The 16,003-nt window shown below is 42.6% G+C and overlaps 1 protein-coding gene across 3 annotated transcripts in view; it reads left to right on the top strand.

Moving 5' to 3' along the window:
- The window catches only part of KANSL1 (KAT8 regulatory NSL complex subunit 1), a 182,886-nt gene that overhangs the window by 149,107 nt on the left and 17,776 nt on the right, over positions 1-16,003 (top strand). For all 3 annotated transcript variants that reach the window (XM_049779034.1, XM_049779018.1, XM_049779026.1), the window contains 2 exons: positions 1,876-1,988; positions 3,824-4,019. In XM_049779034.1, the coding sequence (XP_049634991.1) occupies positions 1,876-1,988; positions 3,824-4,019 (309 nt within the window). The remainder of the gene's footprint in view (positions 1-1,875; positions 1,989-3,823; positions 4,020-16,003) is intronic.

The following is a 16,003-nucleotide window of genomic DNA, read 5'->3' as shown; positions in this document are numbered from 1 at the left end:
AGTAGGATTGAACACAGGTCTTGTTGATGTAAGTAAGGCACATGCTACCCTGCTAAGCCAAGTCTCTAATCTAGGGAGAAGTATTCTTCATTGACTACAGTGTCAGGGATTGAACATAGGGCTTCAGGTATACACTCTATGACTAAAACCATAGCCTGAGCCCTGAAATTATATTGTTACTATTAATTTTTTGGTTTGTGCCAGAATTTATCTATTTATCAACTATCAGGTATTAAACATATAGGTTAGTGATATTGCAGTAACCCCATTGATGTTGCAACTTGAGGGCTGTGAGGGTGAGCTGAAAGAACTTGAGCAAATGTTTGTCATGTCTGAATCATGGCTGCAGACCCATCCATCACTGAACTGTCCCCTGAACACTGCCAAGTGTGGCTCAAAGAGGAGAATTTGGGAGGCATATGTTTTTGAGTAATCTTTTTTTTTTTTTTTTTTTTGGTTTTTGGGTCACACCCGGCTGCGCTCAGGGGTTACTCCTGGCTGTCTGCTCAGAAATAGCTCCTGGCAGGCACGGGGGACTATATGGGACACCGGGATTCGAACCAACCACCTTTGGTCCTGGATCGGCTGCTTGCAAGGCAAACACCTCTGTGCTATCTCTCCGGGCCCGTTTTTGAGTAATCTTTAAGATGAGTTTTTAGATTTGTATGCAAAGCTTTGTCAGAGAATAAGAACATCTTATGTTCTTCTTATTATTAATGTTTTCTGAGAGAAGAAAATTGATAGAGTTCTAGGCATGTGTCCCAGGTTTACCCAGGATTCTGTCAGCATTCACTAATGGCATTTATGATGTCTTAATGAGCACAGGCAGCCTCACAAAGATGATACAAGTTTCCCAATGCTCACTTGAACTTTCTCATATCTTTGCTTGGTTCTAGCATTTGGAGTAATTTGGGGAAGGGAGTAACATCTGTTTTTGGAATTAGTTGTTTTTAGACTAGGAACAGATCAGGGGCTGATCCCAGAACCAAGAGATAATAACAGATGCAACTTTTTCTCTTTCTGCATTTGGACCCACCGGGCAATACTCTTGCTCTGTGCTCAGAGATCACTTCTGGTAGGGCTCAGGGGGACCATATATAATGCCAGGGCTTATGCCCTCGTAGGCTGTGTGCCAGCCAGGTTCTCTAACCCCTGCATTATTTCTCCAGCCCCGTGACCAGTTTTCTTTATTTTGGGCCATACTTCATGGTGCTCAGAAATCAGTTCTAGCAAACTCAGGGTACCATATTAAGTTCTAGGTTTGGAACTGGTTCAGCCACAAGCACTTGACCCACTCGGGCCCAGATCTAAGTTTTGGTGTCTTACCTAGGTCAGCTTGTGGGTTGCTCAGGGGACTCTACTGGAGATTGAACCCAGACCTCCTGCATACGAGCTTGTGCTCTGAGCCATTGAACTCTCCAGTCCTCTTATATTGACAATAGGTGGGGTTGGGGTGTTCCAGAAGCATAATCAGAGGTGGTAGAAATTGAACCCATGCCCTGTGCATGCAGAACATGCACACAGCCCATGAAGTTATCTAGTTTGTCTTAGTTGTCTTGATATTGAATTTGTGCTTCCTTTTTTGACTCTTGAAGACTCATTATAGATTTGTATTTGCTAAGCAGTTGTTCATGGAGTCATTTCGTCATTTTCCTGTCAGCCTCTAGTATTTGTTTTAGTCTGTTAAATATTTTGATTTCTCACTTCACTACTCCCCAAAACAAAAGCTAATTCTCTTAATTTTTCTTCCTTCAACCATAGGTTGGTTTTTCATATTAGTCATCAGAAATAACTTTTACTTCAATGATAGGGCACTGCTTTTCAGACTGGGTGTTGGTTAAATATTGACAGTATTTTATTTTTCTCCTTATTCAGATCGAGTCTGTTACTCAGTCACTGGAAAACCACGGTGCCTCTGGTCATCCTTCAGAGTCATTAACTACCAAGTCATGTGGAGCATTGAGACCTGTCAATGGAGTTATTAACACGTAAGTTTTATTTCCTCTTCTCCTTACTTAAAAGCCTGAATTGGGCATTCTTGATAACCCCTACTCAGGACTAACAAATGCTTGTTTTAAGAGACGGAATCCCAGACCTAGAGAGATAGTACAACAGGTAGGGCACTTGCCTTATATGCAGCTGGCCTGGGTGGCACCCCATATGGTCTCCAGAGTATTGAGCTGGGCATAACCCCTGAGTACCATCAAGTGTGTCCCAAAAACCATAAAAAAGAGAGACCTCATTACTTACTAACATTTTGCACATTTCCTACTAAAGTAGGTATATTAATTAGTATTAGCTAATGATTTTATTTTTAATACAGTGCTGTTATCGGTGGGTTCTTATATACATAATTCCAACACCATATTCATCGAACCAGTCTACCCTCATTTCCAGGACTTTGACAAAACACACACACACACACTTTCTTCTTCAACCCCTCTCTTCTTCAACCCTCAATTCAGTTTTGTGGACTAATTCTTCTGTCTTGCTGCCTTTGCCCTGTTTTCCTTTTATTCGTATAGCCTTCGCTTAAAAAGAGTGATTTGTGACTGACCCTAGTTTTGGTCACATTCATCAGAAGTGTTTATGTAAATTCCTATTCTGGATCACAGTAAATCCCTAATGGCTGTATTTGTCCTTATTGATCTGATTCAATGTCCAGGGAATGCCTTTGAGAAGAGAATTGTGTGTTCACATCTCTGAAAGTGCCATTTTGCAGGACTTATTCTTGAGCAGTTCTGATATTTGCATAACTCGTCGTTTTCTTACCTATTGTTTTCTAACCTTTGTTCTGTATCTTTTGTAGAGTAGAATTTAATTACTACAACCCAAGATTGTTTGCTGATTCTTAGTTTGTCAGACATGTTCAAAATCCCTAACAAAGGAATAACCATAAATGCTTTGTAAACACTTAAGTTTACCAGATGTCAGCATCAAGAGGTGGCCTATTTCTGCTATAGAGCTTCATCTCTTACGCCTGGGATTGTTAAAAATTTTTTTTAATACATCTATGGGCTTATTCTTCAAGTCCAGGCTCTTCCTTGAACACATGTCTTACATATTTGTCTCTGTGTTTCTTTCCTTATTTTCAGTCTGAAGAAGCTCGTGTTCTCTCTTGAACCCCTCTTTTTTATTTTTGGGCCAAATCTGGTAGTATTCTAGTTATTCTTGCCTCTGTGCTCAGAAATCATTCTTGGCAGGCTTACGGGGCCATAGGGGATGCTGGTTATTCACCCTGGGTCTGCTGTCTGCAAGGCAAACACCCTGCTTGCTCTGCTATCATGCTGGCTCTAAAACGACTTTTTATCAAGAAATGTTTGTGGGGCCAGAGAGATAGCACAGCTGTAGGGCTTTTGCCTTGCAAGTAGCCAACTCAGGACCAATGGTGGTTCGAATCCCGCCATCTCATATGGTCCTCTATGCCTGCCAGGAGCGATTTCTGAGCACAGAGCCAGGAGTAACCCCTGAGCGCTGCTGGGTGTGGCCCAAAAACCAAAAAAAGAAAAAAAGAAATGTTTGAATTGGGGGCCTGAGAGGTAGGGCATTTGTCTTGCACGGGACCTGGTCCCCCCAGGCTTGTCAAAAGCAGAGAGGGAGGGAGGGAGGGAGGAAGAGAGTGGGGGAAGAGGGGAGAGAGAGAAGAGAAGCTGGGATCAAGTAAACATTTATTGGGTGAAAGGAATCACATCTAGAAAGTTTGAAGAAGCCCTGCTAGAGAGTACTTGTTTTTATCTGTGGACATTTGTGAGTAAAAGAGGTGATAGAGACTTGGTTTCCTTGCTGCTTCTGAGAAACGAATTTTCTTTCTTTCCCTGTATAGTCTTCAGCCTGTCTTGGCGGACCACATTCCAGGTGATAGCTCTGATGCTGAGGAACAATTACATAAAAAGCAACGACTGAATCTAGTCTCCTCATCAACGGATGGCTCCTGTGTGGCAGCTCGAACACGACCTGTACTGACCTGTAAGAAACGGAGGCTTGTTCGACCCAGTAGCATCGTTCCTCTTTCCAAGAAGGTAGGTACTAATGGCATTCGGCCACTGTCAAAAGAGTGAACCAGTTGCTGTAGAGAAGTACAGAAGCTGGAGAGATTCTATAGCAGGGAGGGTGCTTGCCTTGCACATGACCCAACCAAGCTCTCTCACCGTCATCCCATATGGCCCCCTGGCCTAGGAAATGTGTCTCCTATAAGGCAGAGTTAGGGACTATACATTCACATTGGAAACGAGGTGTGTGAATTTAGTCTCTGTCATTCCAGGATAGGAGAGAGAGAACGCCTAGGGAAGCATTGTCTAGTGGTGGAGGAGAAGGGAATTGGAGAGAGCAGTATGTGGGAGGGGGTTGATGTCTGTGGTCCATGACCCAGATGAAGAGTGAACTGAAAACTGACTTTGCTCTTGGGTGGGGTCAGGGTGAGGGATGTGCATTATTAGAGGGAGACCTTTGAAGGGATGATTGGATTGGGTTTGGGAAAGAACAGAGGTATATAAATGATGTGCTCTGTGCAGATTATGCTTTCCAACGTTGTTAGAGAAATAAGCTTATATGATGGGAGCCGGGGGAATCTTCTTAAAAGACTTTATTTGTGGGGCCAGAGAAATAGTACAGCTGGTAGGTAAGGCTCTTCCTTTATACATGCCCAACCAGGGTTTGATCCCAACGTCTCATATCCCCAAACCTCGCCAGGAGTGATTCCTGTGTACTACTAGGTATTGCCCCCCCCCCCAATAAAGAATAAAATAGAAGATTGATCATTTACAACTCCAGACAAGAGAGGAAAAAAAAAAGTTAAACCATTAATGCTTGGACAGTGAATTTTTAGTGCTTATTTTGTTACAATATGGAGTTGTACTGTGAAACTTTGTGGTGGTCTTTATAAAGGAAGATATTAACAAATGAAAATTAACTATCAGTCTCTTCTGAGGTTTAGAATTTAGGGTGAAGAATTTAGAATAATTTCTCTCAGATGTTTCTCAGACTGCCTCTGAAATTCAGTCATTCCAAAATAACAAGCCTCAGACATCTGGCAGATTTCATGTTAACTTTTTGTTTTGTTTTTGTTGCTTTTGGCATTTGTTTCTTTGTTGCTTTTCGCATTTGTTTCTTTGTTGCTGTTGTTGGTTGGTTGGTTGGTTGGTTTTTGTGCCACACCCTGCTGTCTGTGCTCAGGGGTTACTCCTGGCTTTGCATTCAGAAATCGCTCCTGGCAAGCTAGGAGGACCATATGGGATGCCGATGATCAAACCCGGGTCCATCCAGGTCTTCAGCCCCCTTGTTTTTTTTTTGTTTTTCGTTTTTTTGGGGGGGCCACACCCGGCGTTGCTCGGGTTACTCCTGCCTGTCTGCTCACTCCTGTCTCTGAGCTCAGGGATCAAATTAAAGTCCTCCACATGCAAAGCTATTCCCTACCTGGTGATCCATCTCTCCAGCCCCTCACATTGACATTTGAGTTGATTTCGTTTAGCAGTCATATAAACTTGGACTGGGAGATTGAAGAGTTGATAGTGGGAAAAGCAACAGTTTTCTTTTTTTAAATTTTTATTGTGACCAAAGTACATTACAAGTCTTTCACTGCATCATTTATGGTACATAGTGACAATGAATGAGGGGCATTCCCACCACCAGTGCTGTCCTCCCTCCGTCCCTATTCCCAGCATGCATCCCACATCTCCCTCCTCTACCCCCCAGTATGCCAGTGCAACTGGTCTCCACTTTACAGTTTGTTGTAGATTGAGCATTCATTCCACCGTCATTGGAGATAAAATTTGGTGGCAACTACCAAAAAAAGAAAGGAGAAAAGAAAAATGGAAGAAAAAAGAAAAAAATGGACCCGGCAAATAAAAATAAAAATAAATCTCTAATAACCGCAAGTGTGAAAAAGAAAGAAAAGTGGAAGAACAAAGAGAAGGAAAATAAAGTCAAAAACTAACAAATCAAAACAAAACAAGAAAAAGTATGGGTGCTGGAGTGGTAGGGTTTGGGGTTCCCCCCACTTTTTTTTTTTTTTTTTTTTTTTTTTTTTGGCATAGGCACAGTAAGCATTGGGGAAGAAACAGAATTCCTGTGGCCTAAGAGATTCAGGGTTTCTCCATCCTTGAAACATACCATCATGGGATCAACTCCTGGCTCCATATTTACTCATTACCCCATCCCAAAGGCTTTTTTGTGATGCCAGGAAAGTTTCCTCTCGGTTGTGTGTGAGAAAATCAAGCCACTGTAGCTAGTGATCTTGGTATTTGTGCAGGTTATAGGTCAAGGTCTAGGATAGAGTCTCTAGGTTCTAGAGGTTCCTATCCATCGTTGTGGTGTTCAGTCTTCTGTAACACTGGCTCCCTGTTTTCGTTAAGTCCCTAAGCCGAAGCCTAGGTAGGATATTAAGGATTTTTTTTATGCGTTTGTTTTTTTGGGTTTGTTTTTTGTTGTTGTTGTTGTTGTTGTTGTTTGGTTTTTGGTTTTTGGATCACACCCAGCAGCGCTCAGGGGTTATTCCTGGCTCTATGCTCAGAAAATTGCCCCTGGCAGGCACGGGGCACTATATGGGATGCCAGGATTTGAACCACCGACCTTCAGGCAAATGCCTTACCTCCATGCTTTCTCTCGGGCCCCTGCAACAGTTTTATATTAACGTCAACTCTAAAATTGTAGATTTTTATCATACTTTTGACAGACTTAGCTAAAATAAAATAAACCTCATGCAGTAAAAGCTTCAGTTTATCTTTTTTGTTTTGTTTTGTTTTTGTTTGTTTGTTTTTGGGCCACACCCGGCGGTGCTCAGGGGTTACTCCTGGCTGTCTGCTCAGAAATAGCTCCTGGCAGGCACGGGGGACCATATGGGACGCCAGGATTCGAACCAACCACCTTAGGTCCTGGATCGGCTGCTTGCAAGGCAAATGCCGCTGTGCTATCTATCCGGGCCCTCAGTTCATCTTCTAAACTTAATGGTAGTGTCCTTATATTTTAACAGCTTGCTAACAACTCTGTCATGGCAAATCTAGATGTGTCATAATTTTTTTTTTGAAGTGTGGGTATGACCTTATGGTGGATTTTTGTTTGTTTGTTTGTTTGTTTGTTTTCCCTTGGTTTGGTTTTTGGCTACACCCTGCACTGCTCAGCGGTTGCTCCTGCCTCTACTCATGATGGTGCTCTGGGGATCATACAGGATGCTGGGATTGAACTGGAGTCAGCTGAATCCAAAACCTCACCCTGTTTACTATCCCTTCAGCCCTCTTTCTAAATTTAAAAGTAACAAATTTTGGGAAGGGGAGTAACACACTTTTTTAATTAACTTGATAGTACCTTCTCATCTATACCTAAAAATGTTTTTTTTTCCCCCAAGGAATATAATCAGTAGTAGAGCACATACTTTTGGCACATTTTGAGATTCTGGGTTTGAATCTGCAAACCACCCCTCACACAAAGTTCTGAAAACGAATGTGCTTTTGAAGAAGGTATATACTGAATCTTTAAACGGTATTTGAGGGCCAGAGGGATAAAAATGGGTTAAAGCGGGGCCGGAGTGTTGGTGCTAGAGGTAAGGCGTCCGCCTTGTAAGCGCTAGGACGGACCGCAGTTCGATCCCCATATCGGATGCTGGGAATAGAACCCAAGTGGGCCACATGCAAGGCAAACGCCCTACCACTGTGCTTTCTCTTCGGCCCTCCTGAGCACTCTTGGGAGCCCTTTCCCTCACCCACCCACCCAGGACAAAAACAACCTCCTATACCTAGACTAATGGTGTGCATGTATCCTTCAGATTTTAATTTTGAAGAGAAATGTCTTGGAGTATTTTTGTAGGTTTTTGTTTTTCCAAATTGGAGTAATTGGCATAAAAGAGCTTGGTGGCAGGTCCTATTCAAGTCTGAGTAAGCATTTATACGATTTCAGAATGTAGGGCGAGCATGATGAAAATAAGTCCCAAGGGCTAGAGTACACACTTTACTTAAGGAGCCCAGACAGGTTTGATCTCAGCACTACATGGTTGCCTGAGTACCAAGCTAGTACACCCTGAGCATGCCCAAAACAAACACAAATAGTTTCAAGAAGACTCACTAAAGCACCAGAGAGAGAGCACAGCAGGTAAAGTTCTTGTCTTGCATGCAGCCAACCCAGGTTCTATCTCTGTATCCCAGGTGGTTCCCTCAGCACTGCCAGGAGTAACCCCATAAGCATCACAGGATATGGCAAAAAGAAAGAAAGAAAAACTGGGGAGACTTTAAGGTTCATCTTAATATTTTTAATTCTTTTAATATTTCCCCCCCCTTTTTTTAAATGAAGGCTCGTGATTCACATTTGCTCATGATGGTGTTTTTTAGGCAATATTCCAACACCTATCCCTCCACCACTGCTCTCAGGTTCTCTCGAATCTCTAGCCTACTTCTTTGACACACACATTAAGTTTAGTTGTAGTTTTTGGATCTCTGCTTTCAGTGTTGTTGGCTCTATGTACATAGAATACACCTCTACCCACCCATCTGCCCAAGCCCTTGAACTTGGGTTCTTGTTGTTAGCTTTTCTGTTTGTTTTTTTTTTATTTTTGTTGTTATTGTTTGACACCTGATGGCACTTGGGTTTCTCCTGGTTCAGAATACATTGTACATTCTGAATCACTCCTGGCAGGCTCACCATATGAGATGCTGGTGATCCAATCTGGGTCCACTACATGCAAGAGAGTTATTGGTCTAGCCTCATGTTTGTATTTTTTGTTTGTTTGTGTCACACCTGGCAGCGCTCAGGGGTTACTCCTGGCTCACGCTCAGAAATCGCCCCTGGCAGGTTCGGGGGACCATATGGGATGCCGGGATTCAAACCTATGACCTTCTGTATGAAAGGCAAATGCTTTACCTCCATGCTATCTCTCCAGCCCCACATATTTGTATTTTTCTAATGATATTTATCGCCACATGTTTTGGCAATGTGGTGGCATGACGTTAAATTCAAAAGGGGCTGGAGAGAAGTACATTGAGAAGTACGCTTGACTTGAACGTGACCAACATGATTTTTTGGGGGGGAGGGGCACCCCCGACGGTGCTCAGAGGTTACTCCTGGCTTCTGCTGAGAAATAGCTCCTGGCAGGCACGGGGGACCATAAGGGACACCGGGATTCGAACTAACCACCTTTGGTCCTGGAACGGCTGCTTGCAAGGCAAACGCCGCTGTGCTATCTCTCCGGGCCCGATCAACATGAATTTTATTCCTGTAAACCCATATGGTGTGCCTAGCATCATCAGGAGCAATTTCTGAGGGCAAACCAGATGTAACCCCTGAGCACTGCTGGGTATGGTCCAAAAAGCAAAAGAGGGGCCAGAGTGATAGCACAGCAGTAGGGCATTTGCTTTACACGCTGAAGACCTAGGATGGACTGGGGTTCAATTCCCACCATCCCATATGGTCCCCTGAGCACTGCCGGGTGTGACCCAAAAAGCAAAGAAAAAAACAAAGTATCATTGATGTAAATGTAATATCTTGGTTTCTCACAGCTAGCTCCTATTTGCCTGTGTGCTACTTTTCTTCTTGCTATTATTGTATTTTATGTACTTTCCTCACTATTTGTCTTGTACTTGTCTTCATATTAATGTTACAGTGTGTGCATTTTCTTATCGAATTATTTCCTTTAATTTTAAACATGAAGCTGACAGGTGTGCATGCTTTTATTTTCAGCCCTCAAAAGTCTTTTAATGCGAGTTTTGTCGGTCTGATTTTAAATTTTGTATTCAATTGAACAAGATTTGGGTTAGTTTGGCTTATTTTGACTACATTTTATTGTCCTTTTTGTTTGTTTGGATTAGGATCTTGATCACACTTGGCATTGCCCAGAGCCTCTTCACACTCAGTGCTTGGGGCTGTAATCCTTGATGGAGAAGAGCCTTAGTGTGAGGGCTCAATTTTGTCCTATCAAATCCTCCATCTTACGTAGGATTTTATTCTGCTACTGTGGTTTTAAGATTCTTTTCTCAGGACAGGAGAGGTAGTACAGCCTTACACACAGCTGACATGGGTTCAGTCCCTAGCACTAGCACTCTATTCAACTCAAGCCATGTACTGTTGTGTGGTCCCTAAGCACAGAGCTAGGGAGATGCCACTGTATTGCTCAGGGATATTGCTTTCTTCTCCCTTATTTTTATGCCCTTTCTGCCATCTGTCTGGTTAAGTGACGATTGTTATATCTCCAGCTGCTTCTGAAACAATCAGACTTCCTTTTGGGGTGTGGTTAGAGATCTGTGGCCACACCCAGCTGTGCTCTGGGCTTACTCTTGACTCTATGCTTGGGGATCAGATCCGGATTTATGACATGGAAGGCAAATGCCTGGACCCTTGGAAGAGGACTTTTGAATCTCTCTGGAAATTGACTTTTGAAGGCCTCTTTTGAAATGGTATTCTCCAGGGCTGGGGCTATAGCTTGGTGTCCAGCAAATTCATTGCTTGTGTGAGACCCTGGATTCTTATTCCTTGCACTGCACCTTCCTACTCACACACACCCCAGACCCAAAAAACCCTTGTACTCATCTTTATTTGAAATACCTCCAAAGAGTAACTTTTTTAGGTTTTTTTTTTGGGGGGGGGGCCACAACCCAGTGTTGCTCTGGGGTAACTCCTGGCTCTGCTCTCAGGAATCGCTCCTGGCAGGCAGGCTCAGGGGACTAAAGGGGGTATATGGGATCGATCCTTGGATAGCCACTTGCAAGGCAAATGACCTACCCTCAGTGCTATTGCTCTGGCCCCAATGAGTAATTTCAGAGTTTATATTTCTTTACATTTGCCATCATTGCTTTTGCATTCATATATATATATATATTTGCATCCTGCTTTATATGACATATATCCTGCATATTTCATTCTTTAAGGAACCTTCTAGCAATAGGCTCTGAGTTGTAAATAAGTCTCTTAACATTAAAACATGTAAATTTTGTGTAATTTTACACACATGTGTATTTGTGAATATGCACACAATATTAGGTTGTCTTTATTTAATTTTTGTTCAGCAGTTTGAAGACATTTCATTACCTTCCAGTGTTGGCAAAAATTCTTGTCTCAGTTGTCACTATAGGTTAACTCTTCTCTCTGGTAACTTAATTTCATGACTTCGCCCTATTTTTGGTTTGTGTTTTGCAATGTGCAGAGATATATTTAGATGTATGAATTTTTTCAACCTCTTAGACTTAGGTGTAAAACCCTTGTTCTAAAATTTTTGTCTTGAATTTTGAAAATATTCTTTTGTGTGTGTGTGGTTTTTGGATCACACTCGGCAGTGCTCAAGGGAAACTCCTGGCTCCATGCTCAGAAATTGCTCCTGGCAGGCACGGGGGACCATATGGGAAGCCTTACCTCCGTGCTATCTCTCCATCCCCTCTATATTCATTTCTATATACCCATTTCTCTATGCTCTGTTGGAACATCAAATTCTAAGCCTCTTTTCCAGAAACACTTGTATGTTCCTAGAAAGAAAGTACTTTATGTTTCCATGTGTCTTCTCTCAAATCTTGGTTCCTCAATAGATATTGTTAATTGTTTCAGAGTCTCTCAGATTTAAGTTTTGTTTCAATCTAGTCTTTCTAGGTATTCTCAGTGGGAATGCTGGTAAACACCTTACCTCCATGCTATCTCTCCCGTCCCCTTGAAAATATTCTATTGAAAGTTGTTTTTTTTTTTTGTTTTTGTTTTGACACATTAAGTTATTGGGGTGTTTTTTTTTTCAGCTTATGTTTATTCTGTATAGTTTTTCCTGAGTTTTCTGTTTAGAATTTTTTTCCAAATTGTGTTTTAACTAATTTAAATGTGCTGGGTGTTTGGGTTGTTTTGGTTTGAAATTTCAGTGTGTGCTGGTCATTTATTTGTTGTAATTACGTGTAGCAATATCTTTTTTTTTTTTTTTTTTCATTTGTCCACATTTGGGGGACTCACACCGAGCAGCAATCAGCTTCATGCTCAGAAATTACTCCTGGCATATGAGATGCTAAGGATTGAACTCAGGTTGGCCATGTGCAAAAGGCAATACTGTGTAATTGCTTAGGCTCTCATTTTCTCTTTCCTCATTTAGTGTTTGTTCCTCTTTTGCACAATTTAAGTGTTTGGGTATTGTTTGTGGGTCCCATACTTGGCACTGGTACTTGGTACTGTTCTGTACCTGGGATCAAATGCAACACACTGATATTTGACTAGCCTTTTAAATCTATCTCCCCAAACCTTTTTTTTGGGTTGGGGTTGGTTTTTAATTTTTGGTCACACCCAGCAGCACTCAGGGGTTACCCCTGGCTCTATGCTCAGAAATCGCTCCTGGCATTCGAACTACCATTCTTCTGTATTCAGGGGAAATGCCTTAGAACTTTTTTTGAGTGGGGGAGAGGGCCTTAGGGCCACACCCAGCTGCCTTCAGAGCGTATACCTTTCTGCGGTGCTCATATATAGTGTTGGGGATCAAACCTGGGTCAGCTGCATTCAGGGCAAGCTCCTTAAAAACTTGCTTACTACCTCTCCAGCCCCTCATTTTGAACATTGTGAGAAACTGATTTATGGTGCTGGAATGGAATCAAGGGTCACACATATGTGCAAGTGGTCTGGCTCTGAGTTACTTCCAGAGTTCTGTATAGTAGGCTTATTTTATGTTTGTTTCTGTTAGTTTATTTCATGTTATTTCTCTCCTTATGGTCTTTAGTGGCCTTTGCAGTGCTAGGGATCAAACCCCAGGACTCGTGCATGCATTCTGGTCCTTCAAGCCATCTCCTTGGTTCATAATGAACTTATGTTTTGGTTTTGGGGGACCATACCCCATGTCACTCAGGGCCTAGTCCTGGCTCTGCACTCATAAACCACTCCTGGAAGGCTCGAGGGACCATATGGGATGTCAGGGATCGAACCCAGGATAGTCCCTAGTCAGCAGCATGCAAGGCAAACACCCTACCTGCTGTTGTACTATCAGGCCCTCATAATGGACTTTTAAAATTGCTTCTATTTCTAGTTGGGTGGTTTGTGGGCCATACCCAGGGGTGTGCTGGTGTTTTCTGATAGTGTTGAGGACCGGACAGTGCCAGGGATGGAACTTGGGGCTTCCACATGCATAGCCTATATTCATGCCCCTACATTTTCAGTTAAATAAACAATCTCTGAACATTCTACGTAGGAACTTGAACGCCACATAAGAAGTGGTGCCATACCCTTGCACATGTGCACACGTCTTTTTTTTTTCTCTTTTTTTTGGACCATACACAGCTATGCTCAGGGCTTGGGGGATTATATTTGGTGCTGGGGATCAAAGTTGGGTCAAATCAAATTTGGGTCTGCTGTGTGCAAGGCAAGAACCTTTCCTGCTGTACTGTTTCTTTGATCCCACCTTATTTTAACCATTCTGTTATTTATTTTCCCTCATGTACAAAGAGAACCATGAGTGTTTTCACACATACTTATTATTATCTTAATAAAACATGACAATACCTTTTAAATCCTTGTCTGCTAACTCTAAAATCTGTACCTCTGAGGATTGTGTATTTTTTGGGGGTTGTTCTTTAACAGAAGAACCAGTATTACTGTTAGACATGCAATTCTGCTGCACCAGGCCATCCAGCATCATGAGCTTGGATGCTGTCTCTCTCTAGAGAAAGATGTGTTATTTTTCTTTGCCAGGCATATGTCCTAGAGCAGTGGTGGGCAACCTTTTTTTTTTTTTTTCAACTGAGCCAAATCTCGCCAAAATCACGATTGAATTTTATTTTGAGAGCCACACAGGGTGCGCACTGGCAGAGGCTAGGAGCAGAGTCCTGACTCCTGGAGCGGCCGCCCGGCACACAGAAGAGCCACATTAAAAGTGTAAAGAGCCACATGTGGCTCGTGAGCCGCAGGTTGCCAACCACTGTCCTAGAAAATTGGGGGAAAAACTGATCTTGTTTGTGACTTGATCTGACTGGTTTTTTAGGTAGCTTTTTTCTCCATTCATTATTTTGGAGTAGCCTTATTTTATACATATCAGACATATTACAGTTTTTTTACCTGGGAATTTAACACTTAACAGACTCTCCAACCATATAAGCCATTATATACTCGTTTCTGTGTGTGTGTTTTCCCTGGCTCCATGCTCAGAAATTGCTCCTGGCAGGCACGGGGGACCATATGGGAAGCCGGATTCGAACTGATGACCTTCTGCATGAAAGGCAAAAAGCCTTACCTCCGTGCTATCTCTCTGGCCCCTCTATACTCATTTCTATATACCCATTTCTCTATGCTCTGTTGGAACATCAAATTCTAAGCCTCTTTTCCAGAAACACTTGTATGTTCCTAGAAAGAAAATACTTTATGTTTCCATGTGTCTTCTCTCAAATCTTGGTTCCTCAATAGATATTGTTATTGTTTCAGAGTCTCTCAGATTTAAGTTTTGTTTCAGTCTAGTCTTTCTAGGTATTCTCAGTGGGAAAGCTACCTATCAAACTTCTTTTCTTAGTAATTTATTTGTTAAGAAAACTGGTCTACTTATCCCTTCTTATGCTATGCCTTAAGATTTTTTTCTGATTACATTCCTCCTAGTATCCAGAAATTTTTGTTTTGTTTTGTTTCAGGTTTTTGTTTGGTTGGTTTTTTGGTTTGGTTTGGTTTGGTTTGGTTTTTGTGGTCACACTCAGTTGTCCTCGAGCTACTCCTGATTCTGTGCTCAGGAGTGATCCATGGCAGTGTTCAAGAGAACAAATGGGGTGTAGGGGATTTGGGGGGTCAGGTTAGACACATGTAAGGCAAATGCTAGCTCCCTGCCTCTGGTGCTAATTGTTTGATTTTATGTGGCAAAACATAGATTGTGTTACTTTCCTTTCAAGGGTGCTGTGCTGTGTTGGCCCATAAGTTGAGTTTTCCTGTCCCTTCATTAAAGAAAACACAAGGTGGTCCTCTTAATGCAATCTGACTGGTAGATCAAGGTCTTCTGAATTCTTACTTGGGTCCTGCGTTGTTGCATTGTTGGCTGCAGCTGTGGGACTTCCTACTGCGCGAGACTTGATCCTTTCAGCTTGCATCTCCTCAGTCCTGTGCCTAACTAATGGAGTCATCGTGTTCAGGAGTTTTTTTATGTGTAGCTTTTTCAAAACTTGGTGAAACCATCATGATTTTGGGGGATTCCCTTTACCTGCAGTACATTTCACAGACAGAAAGTCAGGGGTTGGGGGCCAGCAAGGAAAGATCATGACCGAGGTTCGATCCCCTGGCTCCCATATGGCCCCCCCAAGCCTGGGGCAATTTCTGAGCACTTAGCCAGGAGTAACCCCTGAGCATCAAACGGGTGTGGCCCGAAAAACCAAAAAGAAAGTCGGGTGATGTGGTTTGTTTGGTTTTTGGCTTTGTTTTTTTGTTTTTGTTTTTGTTTTGGTTTTTTGGTTTTTTTTTTTTTTTTTTTGGGGGGGGGGCCACACCCGGTGACGCTCAGGGGTTACTCCTGGCTATGTGCTCAGAAGTTGCTCCTGGCTTGGGGGACCATATGGGGCACCGGGGGATCGAACCGCGGTCCGTCCAAGGCTAGCGCAGGCAAGGCAGGCACCTTACCTTTAGCGCCACCGCCCGGCCCCGGGTGATGTATTTTCAATGTTATGCTACTTTGTTACCCAGTGATGTAGATAAATCCTGAATATGACCACTTGTTACTCCATCGAGGCCAAAATAGTCCAATATATCACTGTTTCCTTTTCCAAAGTTTCATTCCAGAACTGTCCAAATAGTGGGGCCAGAGCAATAGTACTGCACGTAAGGTGCAGGCCTTGCATGTAGCTGATCTGGGATCACCAGTAATCCTATACTGTTTCCCAAGCCCACCAAGGATTCTTGTGTGGCATACAATCCACAGTACAATTGAATTAATATTTTGGTATTGGGCTACACCCAGCAGTGTTGGGGGTGGAGCTGGTTAACTCATGACTGCTTAGAAATCACTTCTGGCTCAGGTTACTTTAATAGAATGCCAGGAATTGAAACCAGTTGACCCCATAAATTTTTTTTTAATGCCATCAGGACTTAGAGCTCACTCCTGCCAGTCCTT

This window comes from Suncus etruscus, chromosome 1 (assembly GCF_024139225.1).
Source record: "Suncus etruscus isolate mSunEtr1 chromosome 1, mSunEtr1.pri.cur, whole genome shotgun sequence".
Taxonomy (NCBI): Eukaryota; Metazoa; Chordata; class Mammalia; order Eulipotyphla; family Soricidae; genus Suncus; species Suncus etruscus.
The sequence above is the reverse complement of the archived record's forward strand: the minus strand, read 5'-3'. Positions and strand labels throughout refer to the sequence as shown.